The sequence below is a fragment of the Pomacea canaliculata genome, linkage group LG14 (genome assembly GCF_003073045.1).
Source record: "Pomacea canaliculata isolate SZHN2017 linkage group LG14, ASM307304v1, whole genome shotgun sequence".
Lineage (NCBI taxonomy): Eukaryota > Metazoa > Mollusca > Gastropoda > Architaenioglossa > Ampullariidae > Pomacea > Pomacea canaliculata.
The window spans coordinates 2,049,759-2,068,615 of record NC_037603.1 but is presented as its reverse complement, the minus strand read 5'-3'; the positions used below and the strand labels follow the sequence as shown (position 1 = coordinate 2,068,615).

The following is an 18,857-nucleotide window of genomic DNA, read 5'->3' as shown; positions in this document are numbered from 1 at the left end:
TGAAAGCAAAAGGAGGAGGTAAGACAGACACATTTTTATTTCTTCTTCAGTACTTTTTATTGGATACTCTTTTTTTTTCAAATTCAGAAAAATTCACTAAAAGCTGTAACTATAGCTTGCTTTACGTTGTAGGCTTTCAGCTTTGTCTTGCACCTGTCTCAACATTTTCACTTGCATTGTTTCTCTTAGCAGCTTTATTTTTAGTTCTAGCCAATCTGTTTGACATTTTCACATTCAACATTCTTCTTCCTCATTCTTTCCACATGGTTGTTGGCATATTATAAGGAGCTATTCTGATGGCCTAAAACATGTGTTGGGTGGCATTGCAGGACTTGACCTAGTGGTTTTAGAGTATTCAAGTATTTGAGTATTTTACTGCTGTAGAGATATGCAGATGCACATCGTCTGTGAAATCTCACCCTTTTGTTGTTTCCTTGCTTGTTGCACCATTTTACCTTCACTGTTTGGTGACTGTTAACAACACCTCCATGTTTTTAGATTATCAGCAAGGCAGCGGTAGCATAGTACAGCACAGCACCATGCGCCTCAGACAAGAACACCTGTGTGGGTCTACAGTGCAACTTTCTCATTTTGTAGTCTGCCAGAGGTTTTATTTCTTTAAAAAGGTAGATGTGAATGTGACTTAGGTAAACATTAATGAGCAAACAGCATTCAATTAATCACAAGGCTTGTAGATAAATTAGGGAACAAAACAATGAAAAGTCCAGAAAAGTCAGCTCTAGGGAACTACTGCCAGTTTATAACAAGTTTTAAATTATCCCCAACTGGCAGCAGGTTTGTTGGATTTAAGTTTTTGGTTGTTGTTGTTTTTGGGGGTTTTTGTGGAGGGGAGGGGTATGAATTGGCTGCAGGATGGAACTAGGTAGCATGGAAACAATTTTTACAAAACAGCAGGAAGGGCTGTTGTCACTAATTTTTTTGTAATGTGATGTCTCTATTTCTTTTCAAACCAGTCACAAAGCCATTGAAATCATTTAACCTAAATTTCAGCCATTAACAGTATGATACATAATAAAATTTTGAAAATAGTAAAATACTTGTTTTATGTTTTGAATGTCATTAAAATCAACTAACCAAAAAAGTACTTTCCCTTGTGACAAATTTGGCGGATGGGTCGATTCTAGTCAGCATCTAATAAGATGATTGCAATATTATTGTCTCTAAATTTTCACAGAACAAAAAATCATCATTTTTATTCTGTCCAGATATTAATCTAAATTTACTCTTAAATATTACAGTCTTTAAAGATTCTGCATAAAACCTTTACTGCATTCTTTTCAAGTCTCTTCAGGTTATAAAATAGGGAAATAGGATAGGTTAAACATTCAGTGAGAAATTTTTACAATTTGTTTTTAAAATTACAGAAGAAGAATGCTGCCAAGTTTCAAAATGTTTGTGGTTGTGTGTGGTTGAGATGAAGCAAAACCAAAGAGAATGGTCTGCAGGCAGAATCATAAAATCAAAGTGTCAAAATATTAAAGGAAGAAAGCGAGAGATGAGGACAAAACAAAAATTGCGTAAGGTGTAATGTCTGTACCGAAATTGGTTGATCAGATTGTAGTCACAAAGCATGATTAATTTATGCACCTATGTCCACATATTTTATCACTCAGTCTTCCTCATAACAACCCCTTCTTCTATGCATTTTGGTTTTTCTTTTTTTCTTGACATGAATCACTGTAAATTTTCTCATTGTTTTTAATTTCCATGACGACTTCTCATATTTTCTTTAAAAACATTATTTCATGAGTGGTTTGCCTGGTTTGAAGATTCTTGAACAGAAAGAATGTCATTGTAACTTCAACAAATGCTAAAATTCCAGCTTTTATAAGCTGTTTTAAAAAAAAAGGTGCTAGTATTTTACTCTGATTAGTAAATATTTCAGTACCACCGTTGCACACAAATCGTAACACATTTCTCTTCCATTGTAACAAGTACAAAACCCCCAACAGATTATTGTCCCACAGCTTTGCCTTTTTTCCTCTAAGGGTAAGTCTTCTGTGGCCATGGTAATCTTGTATACATGTGGCATCCACATAAAATTCTGTTGGCTCTTTACAAACGAAATTTGATTCCTTGTCCATGAAATGTGCTTCTAATCACAAGTTGAGCAAGAGCCAAAAATGGGCAGTGAACAATGCATCATTTCAAAAGTGGCAAAGGCTGAATAAGCATTCTTTTGTTACAACACGTGACACACATGTGGAATATATTCAGAACATATGGGGTTGAGATTCACTTCTTTTTTTTTTCTTTTTTTTTTTTTTTTTTTTTTTTTTTAAGTTGTATCTAGCTTTCAAGATGTCCATTTCAGTCAGGAAAAATTATTATGACCTCATTTTTCTTGATCTCTTCTTTAGATCTAGCCAATATCAGAGAGAAAGTGTAGATTTTCTTTCTATTACATAAACAGTTTCAACAACAACCAAGATTGAAAAGAAAATTTAACGAAATGATTTATGGAGTTAGTGCAGTGATTTGCTTGTGGCATGAGCAAACAGGTGATTGTTCCATGACTCCATGCCCGTGGTTTCGGTCTCCTGTAATCTGTCAAACAAGTCTGCACTCTGTGGGTCACCTCACTTCCTGGTCCTGTTCATGATTTCTTTTTTGAATCTGGACATAGGGCAGGTTAGTTGGGCTGGAGCAGGTCAAGGTGACTTGGGATGAAAGTGTGAGATGATGAAATCCTGTGGAGCAGCAGCAGCTCTCAAGTTAAAGAGGGATATAGAGTGAACTGTTGACACACATTTGGACTCCAGCTCTGTTGTCACAAGGGAGATGGGGGAAAGTTTGGTGGTGAAAATATTTGTGCAAATCAGCAGTTAGATTCAGTCAGGCCTGGAGTCACCAGTGGAACAAAACCGACTGGTTCACATTTTTAAGACAAGAAAGAACACAAGTTAGAACTTAGTGTACCTGAAAGAAAAGTTAAAACGCGGGTGTGGTGAATGAAGAATCCAGCAGTCATAAGTAAGAAGAGCTGATAAGAGATAGGTTGAAGTGGATATGTTAATCATGTGTTAGCCCTGGTTATCGGAAAGGCTCTGTTGCTTGCATTGAAGAAGCTGAAGGCATCTAGTTTGCAAAAAAGTAATCGGGCATCTTTTTAAAAATGTGTTTAATGGTTTTCAGTCATGTTTAACACTAATTCTGAGATTTGCTATCCATTTTTGTCCTTTTGTCATAAAATAAGAGATGGCAGTCTTGAACATGGGAAAGAAAAACAATATTGTAGTATTATCTAATATTACCAGACTTGGTGATGGATGGAGAAGGAAATGAACAAATACAGTGTTGAGCTGACATTGTACTTCTGAATTATCTTAATATAGAATGTGCCATTTCTTTAAAAAGTTTTTTTCACTTCTGTTACAACAAAAAGTGGAAGGAAATCCATTTGACCTGTAGATAAGCAGGGAACTTGAAGATGGTTTTTTTAAAGCTTTTAAAGTTTCAGATAAGAGTAAAGTAAAATCAAAACAAATGGATTACAAAATCTTTTCTCACTCGCTGTCGTGGGGAAAAGTTTTATTACACTGTCCATCCTCACACATGCAGTCCATGTCTTCTGCATGAATTCCTTATATAAGACCAATACCTGCAGTTAATTTGTCTTGGGCTTTACATCGCATGTGCATATGTGGTGATATAAGCAGCCTATACATTAGCGTAAAAGTGTATTTGTTATTGTTAAGTATTTTATGTAAGTCATTTTAATATCAACCTGTTTGTTTATGACTTATGAAAACTTTACCCAAATAGAACCCAACCTCTTTATCCATGTTCTTTTATGCAGTGTATGTTATGTGATAGACAGCTTTGAACAGAAGTCATTGTTTCATGTGCATGCATTTTGAGTTCTGAGTTGACACCATGTTTCATCCCTTGGCTAACATGCCTAAGTGACACCTCTAAACATTCACTGGATTGAGTGATTGTCTCAGGAAAGATCATCTATGATCAGTTCTTTTGCACGGAGTTTTCCTGACTGACTGTGTTTATTTCTCCGGCTTCTCTTTGTTCTGTTACTATGTTGCTGTTTGTTTATTATTTACTTCAGAATATTATTAAAACCTGCACATTCCCAACTTGACATGCAAAGTTGTAGCACTATTGTTTAAAAAAAAAATTGTGAGATCAGAAAATTAAGAGAGTGAAAAGAGTTTACAGATAAAGTTGTTGCTTGGCTTACCAGTTAACAAATTTCTAATTATTTTGCCTTTGTTCCCCAATTGCAGAAGCACACAAAAATAAATAGAACATGTTTAAAAAAGAGGAAGTAAAAAGTCCCTTCAAATACCCTCAGCCTTAAAAAACCTTTGTTGCAATTAGCTAAACGTTCTGCTTTTTTCTGCACCTATTTTTATGACATTGGTTTTTGTATTTTTTTGATCCTAATAACTTATCAGAAATAGGCATCTGTGGCACTACTCCAAGAAAGTCTGAGTGAGATGTAAAATGAAAGATATCTTTCCTCAACATGTGCAACAGAATAACATATTTATGCATTCATTTAATCTTCAGTACACTAAACAACTGAATCAGCTTGACAAGAGTTTTGTTCATGCACGTGGCAAAATTTTCAAATAACAGAATGTTTCTCATGGTCATCTGTTTTGCACACTTCACGAGTTATGTGAAAAGACAATAAATTGTCAGTAGTTCTGCATAAATCTTGACTAAAATATACCCCTTAATTTTCTTTCTTCCCAAATTTTCAGTGTTCGTAGGCTTTTTTTTCTGTTTCACATTATTGGGTTTGCATAGCTCTGAACAATACGTTTAAAAAATTCAGTTTGTGGGTATGACCTCTTAAGCATCCATTGCTAAGAGCTTGTACTCTTGGTCCTTACATCTCCTAGTCTCAACTAAAAAGCACCAGCAGAAACATCACAACACTGATCACCATTTCTTCTCATAAACTCTTTACTCCTAAAATTAAAAAGTTGGATCAGGGAAACTCAGAATCATCACAAAAATGGGAGGATGATTAAGGAGTCAAAATAGTTTCATATTAGTGATAGTTTCAATAGTCCTAGGATGCTGTTAGATATATTCTGTCTCTGTGCACTTGTTCTCTCTATTTCTCTTTCTCTCTCTGAGGAAGTGTGTGTTGGCGATTTGAGACCTGTATACTTTGTGTGAGAGAGAGAAAAAAAAGATAATGTGAATACTGTTCAGTCTTGCTCAGCTTTGCCTGTTCTCAGCCCATTGCCTCAGTGCTTTTGTCTTGGGCAGTGGTCCACGCTGCTCAGTTGAAAGCAAACAGTAGCGATGACGTTTTGATTGCTTCCAAAAAAAGACAAAAGAAAAGATGCAGGTACCTTGAGCACTTGGTTGCTACTTGGAGGTGTTGCCAAGGGATGGAGCACAACTCATGGCATTGTTGTAGTAATGTGCTATGAGTCTTGTTGCTGCGGCTAGCATGCCCTGTCGTCTCTCCTCTGATTGCAGACTCCCAATTATGCGCACAACCTGCCGACTTCCCTTCCATCTCCTCTTCCTCCTCCTCCTCCTCCCACTCAGCATGGCATGGAAGGGACTGGACGCAGGTTTGGCCAGCCTACCTCCTATCAAGTCCTCTTCCCCTATGTCCCCCCTGCTGTGGACCAGCCTTCGTACATTCCACCTCAAGTCCAGGAGTTCTGGCCGGCCCCCCTTCCGTTTCATCCTTCCTCCGACGCTTTCGTAGACCAACAACAAGAGCACCAGACCCATCCAGACAGCAGCTGGCATTGGCAAGCTAGCCAACCTGCTGCTTGTGCAGATCTTCATACCGAGGGGCGGCAAGCGTGGCAGAAGGATCATGAGAGGGAAGAACCGTCAGTCCCACGGATCATCGAAATGCCCATAATGTCACGTAACTTTCACGTGTTCGAGACTTACTATTCGGAAGAGCCGATGACGGCCATCAACCCGGATTCGCCCCCTCCTGCCGCGTATGAAAGTACTGAATTCGAGGACATTTTAACACGCGAGGCTGCAAAAGTTGTGCCAGCAGTCAAATGGGAAGTCCCCAGTGGTAGTGGTGATGCGAAAGGTAGGGAAGTGGATGGATTGCCCAGAAAAGAAAACGGTTATGAGCCCAGAGAAGAATTCCAAGAAGGTGCGGAAAGATCAGGAAAGGTGTCGGAGAATGGGGTAAGTGGTAAGCAACGACAGAAAGCATGTTCCCAAACTTACAAGGCCAAGTCCAGGCCCAGACCAACATGGCAGTCGTTTTTCTTTCTTCCGAGGAGTCCTGGACAAGCAGCCAACCTCAGAGGTTAAGGACGAGAGAAGCGCCATTTATGTCTAGGCTGGTAACCAAAGGACAGCCTACCGAAGTCTAGATAATCTTTGACGTGTTGATTTTTTTATGACTGCACTAATGTTTAATTGGCAGTGTTGGTATTTTGTTGAAAAAAAGTTGGAAGTGTACAGCATAGCACTTCCCGATGTATGTACGAATGAGTAGCGAAGAAAAGGCGGGAGAGTATGTATGGTGGGGTAGGGAGAGGTTGATTTTAAAGATTTGTCGTCGGTGTCTTATTTGTGCGAGTGAGCATGTCGGCTGCTATAATGTTTATCTGTCTCATTTGTCCACCAGCCTGTCTCTCACATATAATCTCTCTATAGTAGGCATAGTATCGTTGCTTCTCTTGTGTGTCGTATCTGAGACGTAACCATAGTCGCACCAGTCTGTAGGTTCTTTTGTTTTGCACTTTATCGCTTTTTGTCACATGAACCCTCACCAGCACAAAAACCCTTTAGTGTTTCACAGTTCTGAGCACTTTTTTAGTGGCAGGTGGGGTCCCCCCCTCCCCAAAACTGTAATTTCCTTTCAGAAGTAACTGATGTTAACGATAAATTTGTGATTCAGCCAAGAGATGCTCCTAGATGGTGGATGCTGAACGACGGCTTCAACTGTCAGCAGCTGTCACGCAGACTTGCTTGAGGTGGTCTGTGCCCAATGTGCGCGGGTGCACCCTGGCATACCGTACAGAACACAATCGTCAAGACGCATTGAAAATAGGTACATGTCCCTCAGCTCACCACTAGGTGATCTCAGTAGAGTGAGCATCAGGATCGTGGGTTCAGAACTCGTCTCGGACCATGTCCTTCCTCGGCAGGTGGCAGTTTGTTTTTTTCTTCTGTGGCTGGCTCAGCATAATAAACTAACTGTCCCTCCTACCACCGATTTTCCCCTCTTGCCCCTCACGTAAAGTATGAATTGTTGCTGAGATCACTAAAACGGACGTTGACCCGGTTTTTCCCTGGAGGTTGGGGTGTGCAGGACACGGGACAGCTCTTCTCGAGAGTTTGGGTGGTGGGAAGGTTGTACGGAAGAACGGTACATTATGTTCCTTATATTTAAAAAAAAAGTGGGGGGCGGGTATCTTCATGCTGGTCTGTCTCAAACCGTTTAGCCTCCACCTCCACTTTGTGTGTGAGAGGTCATTATGTCGCTTCCAGCCGTTCACCTCTTGTCCTCGCCGCCTCGAGTCTGGGGTTATGTGCACAGCACGTGGCCATGCGCTAGCTGGAAGGCTTCACGTCAAGCCATCGACTGGTAAAAAAAACTGAGCGTGGTAGCTGACTGCTTGGCGTTAAAACCATCCAGCTACAATCTAGCAACTTGCTGCCCACCCAACCCCACCCCACCCTACCCTACCCGTGCTAAACACGCACATAGTAATGTTCCATTGAAGACATTTCAGAGGTTATGGAAAGCGATGTGTGTATCAAGAACATTTCTATTCTACCAATGAACATGCATATCTGATGCCTTCCATACCCCCCCCCTTACTCCCCTCCCTTGTAACTCGGGTACTGAAGTGAGCCAGCAGGTAGGTGTGTGGTACCCCGCGTCATTATTGAGAAGGGGGGGGGGTGTACTTTTTCAAACACGACCTTCACCACTCTCGGCGTTTGCTTAGCTTGTTATTAGAGATGGAAGGGGGTGCCTACATACCCTGGCAGACTTGTGACCTCTCCCTCCACCGCCTCACCTTTTCAAGGTCGTCTGGGTCAGATCAAGGTCAAGGCTATTGTTTCCCCGCAGCAAGTGTATGCAGAGCGTGCGGCCGCTGGTTTGCCCTGTGCTATATTGAGGAGGGGGATCTACCACCCCGCTGCACTGGGCTACCTGCTGCTGTTGCAGGGAAGTGGGAGGGGCGATGCCCATGTGGTGGTCCGTCCGCGTGGTAGTGATGGGGGTGTGTAGGATAGGTGGGGGTGGCGCGATGGGCAGGAACGAGGACAACATAATGCAATGAGGGGGGGGGGGAATGTTAAATGCTAAACAAGTGACTTGATGCTCGCCATACTCTCTTCCTCAAGTAGCATGTTTGACCTCCACATCCAATCTGAACGTAATATCTGTTGGCCTTGACGCTCTGTCGTGTCATTCTCGAGAGTTGCTACCCTCGGAAAGGGCGGGGTCGAGGTGAGATGATGGGTCAGCGAAAGAGAGCAGTCTCGTGCCTCCACCATTTCCCCTCCTACCCTTTGCACGTACCCCACTGTCTTCGTTGTTACCCTCACAGACACCCCACCCTCTGGAGTACCCCGCCTCCGTCGTAGATCAACTTCCTCCCTTGTCCCGTCGTGAGGGCTGGCTGCCTTGTGGTAGTACTACAGCCTTAGTTGCTGGCTCAGCGTAAAACGCCGTCTTCTCCCCCGCCCCTCCATTGTAAGCGTGTTGTAGCACTTAACCCCCACCACCACATACAGTTTAGATATAATCTGCTGTTGCTGCAGTTCGTGACCTCCAATCCCTAGCACAGACAGCCTCCCCTCCCCTCCCCCCTGTTCAAAGAACGGAATGGGTGTGGGTTATGAATGAACTCTCTTACAACACGTGACATTTTGCCTGTTTCGTGCTGCTGATGCTGTTCCTAATAGGGAACAGAAGACGAACTTGTTCGCAGTCTGGCCACCGCCCTGGTCGGTTCCCAGGAACCTTTGTTCGCCATCGACAAACGTCGAAAACCGGTTTAGTCAGGGCATGTTGCTTCAGGGATGTGTGGAGGGAAGCTGTCGACGGGGCAAACAGAAAATGGTGATGGTTGAGCGGACAGGCTGCCAAACGGGGCGCGGAGTAGAGTTGGCTGGTGCGCCTACACCATTGTTCTCACCTTGTAACAGTTAAGGGACAGAGAGAGAGAGAGGAGTGAGATGCCTACTAGACAGACTAATCCTTGACAGTAGTGTTTCACGGTCAGAGCTGCGTATGTAACTATGTAGTGGCGTGTCCTTTAAAGTGGAAATCACGAGAATAAAGGGGGCGGGGGAGGTGAGGATGGCTGTAGGCGACCTTGACACTCATGATAAGTAATGTGTTGCCGCAAGTAACCCCTTCTCATCCACTCCACCTCTCATTCCGGGTTTTGTACCCCCCTTCCCCATCTTTACACATGGACCTTACTCCTACGGCTTTGTAATAACACAGGCTTGTGGAAATAAAAACATTCGTCTCCGCACGGTAGATAACTGTCGGTAGTAATCAGTATGGCGTTTATGTGACTTTAGGGACTGGGAAACTACAGTGTGGACTTCGTGGTTTGTGTAATAATAATCAGTAAGAGTTAGTAAAATACTTGCATTGCCAGTCACTGTTTGTGACACCCACCTACCCACCCCGCCATCCTCCAACCACTCCCACCCCTGTCACAAGGAGACATCGTTCTCCAACATCAAAGACTTTTCCATACTACAACACTCGTACCACCTGTCTATTACTTTCTGCACGTAAACAGCTACCACAAACGCCTGTGTCGGCTGGCAAAACAGTCATTCTGTAGAAAGGGGTGAGGTTTGGGGGTACAAGTTTTATTGGACAAGTTGGTTGTAGCATGGAGGTCGGATGGATACCATCTACATTAGAGCTATTGGCTGCCGGGAAGGTGCACGTGGTGGTTGAGGGCAAGGGGAGGGTGCTGTTTTGTCAGGCATGATGTGTGTGATCAGCAGGCAGGGCAAAGTGTGATGGGGGTCGATTATTTGTCTGCTTTGTTTGGATATCATCGCACTGGCAAATGTACAAGGGGGGAGGGGTAAGGTATCCTATAGTGCTGGAGGGGGCGGAGGTGGTTGTTGATGTCTGAATGTTAAGGTCGGCAGGGTCAAGGTGAGAGGGGCACATGTTCTGGGCAGGATCAGGGTTTGGCGACCCTTGTGATGACAATGAGGTACAACACTTGGTAGTGTGTGAAACCTTGCTGATAAACCACCCTTTTAGCCCTTCCGCCCCGTGCGCCTGGTGGTTTTGTTTTTAAGTGGGCATAGCAAGGTCGAGTTGGTTTTTTTTTCCATGAAATACTGTCATGTTCATATTTAGAAGTAACCGGTGTATAATTTATGAAGGGCAGCAGGCTGAGACACTAGCAGTTTCTGCTGTCTGTAGCAGGAGAGGTTGGTCTTGAAGCTTTGGGTGAACATTTTCTGACTTGCAGTCAGCAATATGAGTGAGGTAGGTTGATATTTGGGTGGGGTGGAGAGATGAAGGTAGGGAGGAGGGGATAGTCACAGAGTTTCACTTTCATTCATGCATGGTAATACTACAATTGGTAGCATCCAACATGAGAGATGAAATTAGGGAATGGTGAAGCAGTGTGTTAATTAAACATCTGTCATAAGGTTTATTTGCCTCAAGAAGTTCTGAAGGCACCTGCTGAGTAGAATAGTATAGGGTCTTTTGACCTATCGTGTTATAGAAATATTACTTTGTAATCTTTACTTCACCGGACATGCTGTCACTGATCGTGTGAGAAAATTCTTTTGCTTATCCTCCTTTACCATAGAGTGCCAGGAATCTGATCAGGTTTATGGTGTTTATATATCTTGAGACTTAACCTGCTTTGCTGTGGTGCTGTGCTGTACACTACTTAGGCCTGCATAGAGATTTATGGGCACAACAAGTATAGTGTTGTGCATGCACTTGTGTTTTAAAAAATAAAAACAAAACAAACAACAAAAAAGAGTAAGGCTCAGACTTTTCAAGCTCCTTGCATGGCTTCATCTGTGTGCCAACTGCAATAACCACTGCTTTTGTATTATATTCATGCCTTTTTTTTTTTTTGGGAGGGGTGAATCCTTTTGGGTATGCACTTGTTGAACTTTAAGGGACAAAGGAATGTTAACTAAAGAAAAAAGAAAGTGCGTAAATTGCAAGCATAGTTTGAGAAGGTTTTTTTTTTCAATTTTTATATATTTAGAACTTTGTACAGAAAAATAAACTTTTACTATCTAAAATAGTACAAATCAAGATAATTGTCATGGCTTAAGATTTGTGCATTTTTCTTTTAGCTCACATTTCATTTTGCATTGTAAAGTTTAGGAAAAGAATATTGTCATTCAAAGAAATAAAACAATAAATTCTTAATGTTTAAAGTTATAGGCTTCATTTTATTTACATTGATATATTTCATTAAAGTTAATTTTATACATTGCAAAATATAATTACTGTTTAGTCAGCAAAGCTAAAGATGTGAAAATCTACTCTGACAGACATTGTGTAAGTTTTAACACTCTGTAAATGGTTATAAATACAACTTAACTTTTCTTGAGCATGGAAAGGTACATCGGTTGAGAATGATCATTATAATATGTGGTTTAAGCTCAGCTATTGTGCATCTTGTAAGATTAATGCATCATTGGTGATATTTCTAGGGTGGTCTGGTTGGAGAACTAGCACAGATGAAGATCGTGGCAGGAACAGGTGATGTACCCAGTGCTACCCTACTTGGCAATCGTGAACGTCGCCTGGCATGGGAACGTGGACAGGCAGACTACCTGGGAAGTGACCGCTTTGAGAACATCCAGAAGAAATTGGACCAAAAGCTGACCACTACTGTTTCGGTACCCAAGTTAGGGGAAAAGGTAACTGAACCAGAAACTCCAGATGTAGCTGATTCTATCTCCAAATTTCCAGAGCCTACTGTAGAGTCAGCACCTGTTTCCCAACCTTTAGATGTTCTGGCTAGAGAGCCTGAACCAATTGAAGTTTTAGCACCTAGTTTTGAACCTTTAGGTGTCACGGAATCAACGCCTACTGAACTGTCAGCACCTAGCTCAGAGCCTCATGACATTTTGGAAACAGAGCCCATTATTTTGCAAAGGGCTATAGCAACAGCATCTAAAGAGGAGGTAGAGGCTACATCCATTAATCTCCCTTCTGAACCTCTTCTCTCATCTCCTCCTGAAGTTATTTCTTCACCTGAGCCTGTAGTGGACATTGTGTCAGTCAGTCCGTCCTCAGCATCTAAAGAGGAGGTAGAGGCTACATCCATTAATCTCCCTTCTGAACCTCCTCCCTCATCTCCTCCTGAAGTTATTTCTTCACCTGAGCCTGTAGTGGACATTGTGTCAGTCAGTCCGTCCTCAGCATCTAAAGAGGAGGTAGAGGCTTCATCCATTAATCTCCCTTCTGAGCCTGTAGTGGACATTGTGTCAGTCAGTCCGTCCTCAGCATCTAAAGAAGAGGTAGAGGCTTCATCCATTAATCTCCCTTCTGAACCTCCTCCCTCATCTCCTCCTGAAGTTATTTCTTCATCTGAGCCTGTAGTGGACATTGTGTCAGTCAGTCCGTCCTCAGCAGCCCAACCAGAAGATGAGGTTGCATCATTTTCTCTGGTAACTCCCCCTGAGGCCACTTCTTCCCCACAGGCTGCACCAGATGAAACTTCCATTGTGCAGTCTCCTGAAGTAGCAGTGGTGGAGGAGGTTGCTGCTTTTTCTTTGGCAGCACCTCCTGAGCCAAAACCAGAGCCCACTCCTGCAGTTAGCTTTACCCTGGGAGGGACAGCCATTTCTCAGAAGGCAGCTGATGATGAAGCAGTCACAGTGACCTCAGTAACTGCAGTTTCCTCACCTGAGCCTATACTGGCCTCACAAAAGTCTGGCCTTGTGGAAGCCAGCGTTAGTTTGCCTAGTTCCCCTGTTACTCTGCCAGAGGTTCCTCCTCAGGCTGCTGCAGACACAGAGTCAAGTTCTTTCACTGTGTCTCTGCCTGCTGCAACACCAGCCCCTGCCCCTCCCCCAAAAGTAAAGCCACCAGTGACCACACAGCCCATCAAAGCAAAGCTTGCAGCCCAAGAAAAATTAGCTCCCCTTAAAATTGAGAGCAAAGTTGCCCCAGCAGTTCCAGCTAAGCCTACTTCCCCTCTAGGTAGTGCTGGTGTCAAGTCGCCACCACCCCCTGTAGCACCCAAGCCCACTTCACCTCTAGCTGTTGCTCCCAAGCCTACTTCACCTCTGGCTGTTGCCCTGAAGCCCACTTCACCTCTAGGTGTTGCCCCCAAGCCCACTTCACCCCAGGCTGCTACTCCTAAGCCCATCTCACCTGTGGCTGAAGTGCAGAAACCAGTTTCTTCAGAGGAAGCTGAAGCGGCCCCACTTTCACGACAAAAGCCTGCCCCAATATCTGTAGCTGCACAAAGGAGTCTTTTTGAAAAACCAGGAGCAGCTCCCCCAAAGGCGGCTCCTCCAAGAGGGCCAAGTGGCATTTCTGCCATGGCTGCACGTTTTCAGACCCCTACAGCTTCAGCACAGGCCCCACAGGCTGTTGGCAAGCCAAGCCTTGGGACTGGGGTCAGTCCCAAACCTGCCACACCATCTGCTCCTTCAGAGCCAGCCTCTCCACCCACACAAACCACGACTTCTGGCCTGCCACCGTCTGCCTCAGCTCAGGCACCCTCGAGCGCCCAGCCCTCCAAGAATGCAGAGTTTCTTGCTAGATTTGGTGTTCGTCTTCAGAAGAAATGAGCAAGTTTTCATCTGCATCATTTTTCGGGTTAAATGCTTATGCGTGCCGTGCTGTGCAGATGAATTTTTGCTTGTGCAGGGTGAGCTTGTATTGCCTTTTACAATAATTTACAAGTTGCATTTAAGCATGGCACACCAGACTCTTAAATCTTCTCATTCTTCAGAGACACAGGAGGCGCAGAAAGAAATCCATTTAAGTGAGTAGATTTGCTGAGTGTTTATCTTTTGTGCTGGTCACTTTTGAAAAAAATCTCTGGCAATGTTTTGTAAAGATTTGAAGGTACGTTTTTCAACACTTTCTATTTGCTGGAGTGGGGTTAGAGGCTTACTGAATGTTTGTCCAGAGGTACCACATGAAGATGGTGCACTCTTTTTAGATCTCATGTATGTACCCATAAAGGTTGTCCACTGACAATTTAGAGACAAGGTTTCATTCATGTACACTCAAATTCTAGAACCACAGAAATGACTACCAGAAACATTTCTAGATGCTAACAAATGTATGCATGTGGAGAACATACAGACTTTGCAAGTAAGGCAGCAGATATTGGCATCTGTTATCTCCCCCTTTGTGCTCAAAATGTGGTTGTTTTGTTTTGGTTTTTTTTTCCTTTGTGGCTTGATATGGTGATACCTCACCTTCCTTTCAGCCTCTCAATGGTTGAGACAAGTCTGATTTCTTTTGTGAGTCTTGTGCTGCAGCTTCTGTTTTGTTTGGGTTTTTACCCCTTTGTCTTGTATAGAAAATACCAACTTTTTCATTGTGACAGGATTTATATTATAAAAGCAGCCAGCTTTAATTCTGTTTATTGTTTATGTGAAAATATCGCTCGTATTTCCATATTTTGTATATTGATAGTGCAGGGGTTTTTTAACTTGTTTGTTTTTGCTTTTTTAACAAAAAATGAAGGCTTTTATTTGGTTTGGTTTCTGTTTGGTTTTGCTTTTTTTTTTTTTTAAAGAAGTTAATTTGGGCTTTCCTGCATGGGTAGTAAGCAATGTGTGATGATGATGCTTTGCTTTTTGTGTAGTTTCGCATGAGTATTGTATACCGTCCATTACTGCATATAGACATAATGAAATAACAATGAAATAACAATGAAATAACAGTATGCCATGAACAGTGAAAGTTTGACTTTATTTACCAATATGCAGTTATATTTTTTTAAAGCTATAAATTATAACTTCTATCGTGCAATTGTGCTTAATTATAAAAGGCTTGTTTCCATTTTGGCTTAAAAAAAAACAGGAACATGTTTTGCTCTTCAGTCTTTTTTTGTTGACTTACATCGAAGGTCGTGGCTCCACAGTTGCCATTATAGTTCCTCCTTTTACACAATACTATGAGCATTCTCAGTCAAATCTAGCAAATTAAACTGAAGTTGACATAATCCCTAATCACATGCACACAGTAGTGAGACGCACACCCCTCCCAGGTCCCCTATCCCCCTTACTCCCCTCCTGTCATCCACCGCCCCAAAAAACCTACTTGGTGTATGGGAAATTTTAAAAACTATTACACATTATGTGTGTTGATTGCATCCCTTGAGCTGTCTAACATGCTTTCCTTGGTTTTCTCTGTGTGACAGTAAAGGGAGTGATGGAGTGCTTGCGTGCATGCAGGAGACTTGGGCCAGCCAGGTGCTGCTAGTTCTGGATGACCATTGACGTCACCTCGCTGGACCGTGCATGCTTTCTGCATCTGTGAGTTTTTCCCAGACTGCAGTGCAGTGTTTTCTAACCTACTGTTGTTGCCATCCGTGCTGCCCACAGTACTACTACTACCATTGTCACCTCCCATCACCAAACACTGTGCTGCCATGTTGACAAGACAATCCAGGTGCCCTACTACTACGACAATCCAGCTTGCCACCAGAAACTAGTGTCAGATGGGCTTGGCACGGTTGGGTGTTGGCATGTGCAAGTTGACAATAGAATGCAGACTAGAGGGGCTCAGCTGCAAAAGAAAACAATTTTTTTGTACTTGTAGAGTGTGATGGGCTGCCTTTGTAGCTAGCCGCAGATTTTTTTAAAAATTCCTTTATTTAGTTTATGCTTTTTTCAAAGACATAGTGTGAGAACCTTGCCACAAGGTTAAATTTTTGTTGACATGTTTTTGCACGGAAAACTTGCAAGATTTGCTGGTGTGTGGTTGAGAGAAAATGGTGGTTGTTCAACAGCACTAGAAATAGGAAGAAGTGGGGTATTGGAAGGGGTTGGGGGACTTATTTGTATCTGCTCTAGCACTTCAAGGGCCAGCACTCTGTTGTGTCTGTGTATTGCGGCAGGTGGTGTTGCCCTGATGATCACCAAGCATCCCCTTTTATCTTCAGCAGATAAAGGAAAAGATGCTGTTATGCTTTCCTCTATATTTAATTGTTAGCAAACATTGGGTTTTTAATAGCTTTTTTGAAAAGAAGGTTGGAGATGAACAAAAAATGATGCCTGAATTTTTCATTGTAAGAAATCTTTTCTTTAAAAAAAAAAAAAGTCCCACCAGTGTTATTTCTCTTGATTTCTGTGGTTATTTCTTTGCAAAGTATGGCATGTTTCAGCAAGCTTTAATCAGTAGGATTCACTGACATGGTACTCAGCTGGATTATCTGGGGTTATATTAGGGATTTGATTTTTTGGAGTTGATCTCCTCCTGCAAAATTACTGAAAAACTACAAGTTTCAGTAGTGTGTGAATACAAAAAGTTGCTTGAATTTGATGTTTGATGTTTGTTCTGGTCTTGTCCCCATTACTAATCAACAGTGCATGGAAAATCTAGTTGGTTGAAAGACTGTAGGTAGCGTGGGATGTTGTCTATTGAAATTGCAATAATAAAAATTACTTAAGCTGGAAGGAGTTCAGCATGCAGCTACATAGCACTTGTCAAGGACTGTTTTGTGGTAATATTTTGAAAAAGAAATATCTATAAAATCAGGCACCGTGTAGCAGGAAACACCAGCTACAGCAGGTTGAAACTTGAAATTACATTTTAAAAGTGTAAGAGGTACCTTATTGACACTTCAGAAGATATTCTTGTTACCAGGCAAGAGGCGGTTCACTATTTTCCTCTGGCATCTTGGAAGGAATATGGGAGAATTGGTACAAATATTCTCGTTTGTGGTGGTTGGGTATTAATAAATACCAGCTAAGCACACGAGATTAAAAAATGTTCCGCATATGCTAGATTAGTTTAGTCACACCACCTGTTACATCAGTTCTGTGATGGCAACGAGTAAGGTACAGGAAAACAGTAAGGTACAGCATTGGTACAGGAAAATAAATCGGGTTTGTTAAGAACAATACACAGCACAAGCCTTGTCTTTCATTTGCTTAACGGTTTTGTTTTGGTTTTTTATTTTCTTTTTTAACACACCAAAAGTGCTTTTGTCCTTTGGCTATCATTTGTTAAGTTTGTACCATGCTTTGAGTAAATGATAGGTCGGGTAGGTTTATTTGCAAGTTTGTCTGGGGTTTATATTCATTACCTCAAATTCTTTATAAGGTGTCATGTTAGATACTTTTTTTTATAATGAGTGTAAGTTTACATTGTAATTGAATTACATCATTTCTATGAAAGTATTTTTTTAAGTGGCTAGAAATTAGTGATGATAGCATCAAAGGTTATCAGTTTTCAAAGCAGCAGGACAGCTTTTTCAAATATGTTTAGAGTTTTGTGATATCTGGGGCTTGTTTGGGTTTGTTGCCCAATCTCGATGTGACACTCCCTTATTTGTATGTTTGGTGGACATGTTTGGGTAGGTAAGAGTTATAATTTGACATTGGAGTCACTGAATGGGCTCCTGGCAATTGTTTCCAGATGTGTTGAAGGAACTTTTTTTTTTTAAAGATGCTAGCCCCACAGGTCCTGGATAACAAGGACCTTTCCTTTCCACGCTACTTTGGCATGCTGTCAATTTTCAGTCTGTGACTTGTGTCATTCATTGACTGTTATAATGCAGCCTTTTTAGAAGCATAGCACTTTGGTTTGTTCAGGAACAACTAAATGGCAAGGATTTTATATAGCAGGCTAATTGGTGTCATAGAATGCATTGACTGAAAGCTGTGCCTAAGAGGTTTTTTCCCTTTAAATTTTAAACAAATCGGGCAGATGTAAATAGTCAAATATTTACTGCTGTTCCATCATTCAATGTAGCAGTAACTGTGTTCATGTTTACATTTTCTTCTGTGCAAATTGTTAGCATTGTTATTATATAATACTTTTTTTAATATCTCACATGTAAACATGTAACTCAAGGGCAGGAAGAGGATATGAGAGAGAGAGAGCGTGAAAGACTGCAGACAGACTCCTCTAGTCAGTCTTAAAAGTATACTACAGCATTGCTCTTGTTGTCCCTTCCCAACTCATGCATGCTTACCAAGTTTCAGTCCGTTACATGAGTGGTATCTTTAACCCAGGTCCACTAAACCTACAACTAGGGACATCAAAGGTGTTTCATGGTGTTGAAGGAATGGCTAAAATGTTTGTAGTGTTTCAATGCTTTCTTACTGGGTTTGCAGGCTGCACATACTCACAGCCCTGAAGCAGACTGTTGTTCTAAACTTTTTGAATTTTCAGACTAACAAACAAGTTTCTAGTAGGAAGGTAAGATATGGCTGCAGGAAGAGCTGGACAGTTGGTACATGTTGTGACAAAACTTTTGAAAAAGGCTTGTAAAGGCTGATGGTCTGGAATACTGACACGCAAGTCTGTTTATTGGGAATGTCATGATCTGTCTCGACTCAGCTGATATTTTCATGTTGCACAAACTCCATCCCTACCTGACACCAAGTAGTGTGTAATTTACGCATTATTATATTCTACTAAATGAGCTTGTTAAATTAACCTTATATATTTATAGGTAATGTGTAAACATTCATGTTTTCCCCAGTATTATGTTATTACTTTGTAAATTTAGGTGGGGGGGGGAAGGGGGGGGAGGGGTATGACTGTTTAAACATTTTTTTGCCAATGAAACGACTTGTCATAGCATGGTATTACTTGATAATGTTCACATGAGGTTGTAATTAATTGGTAGTTTGCTGTAACATTCTTTACAAGTGGCATTTGCATATAGTAAGCTTTTGCACCAGAC

The 18,857-nt window shown here is 41.9% G+C and overlaps 1 protein-coding gene across 5 annotated transcripts in view; it reads left to right on the top strand.

The window, feature by feature from the left end:
• The window catches only part of LOC112554975 (glycogenin-1-like), a 29,370-nt gene extending 11,766 nt beyond the window's left edge, over positions 1 to 17,604 (top strand). Inside the window, exons 7-12 of one of the 5 annotated variants that reach the window (XM_025223059.1) lie at positions 7 to 18; positions 5,479 to 6,165; positions 11,677 to 11,886; positions 13,935 to 13,967; positions 14,421 to 14,454; positions 15,360 to 17,604. In XM_025223059.1, the coding sequence (XP_025078844.1) occupies positions 7 to 18; positions 5,479 to 6,165; positions 11,677 to 11,886; positions 13,935 to 13,967 (942 nt within the window). In that variant the 3' untranslated portion in view covers positions 14,421 to 14,454; positions 15,360 to 17,604. The remainder of the gene's footprint in view (positions 1 to 6; positions 19 to 5,478; positions 6,166 to 11,676; positions 11,887 to 13,934; positions 13,968 to 14,420; positions 14,455 to 15,359) is intronic. The other 4 variants (XM_025223058.1, XM_025223062.1, XM_025223063.1 and 1 more) reach the window with 4 other exon arrangements.
• The last annotated feature ends 1,253 nt before the right edge of the window (positions 17,605 to 18,857 follow it).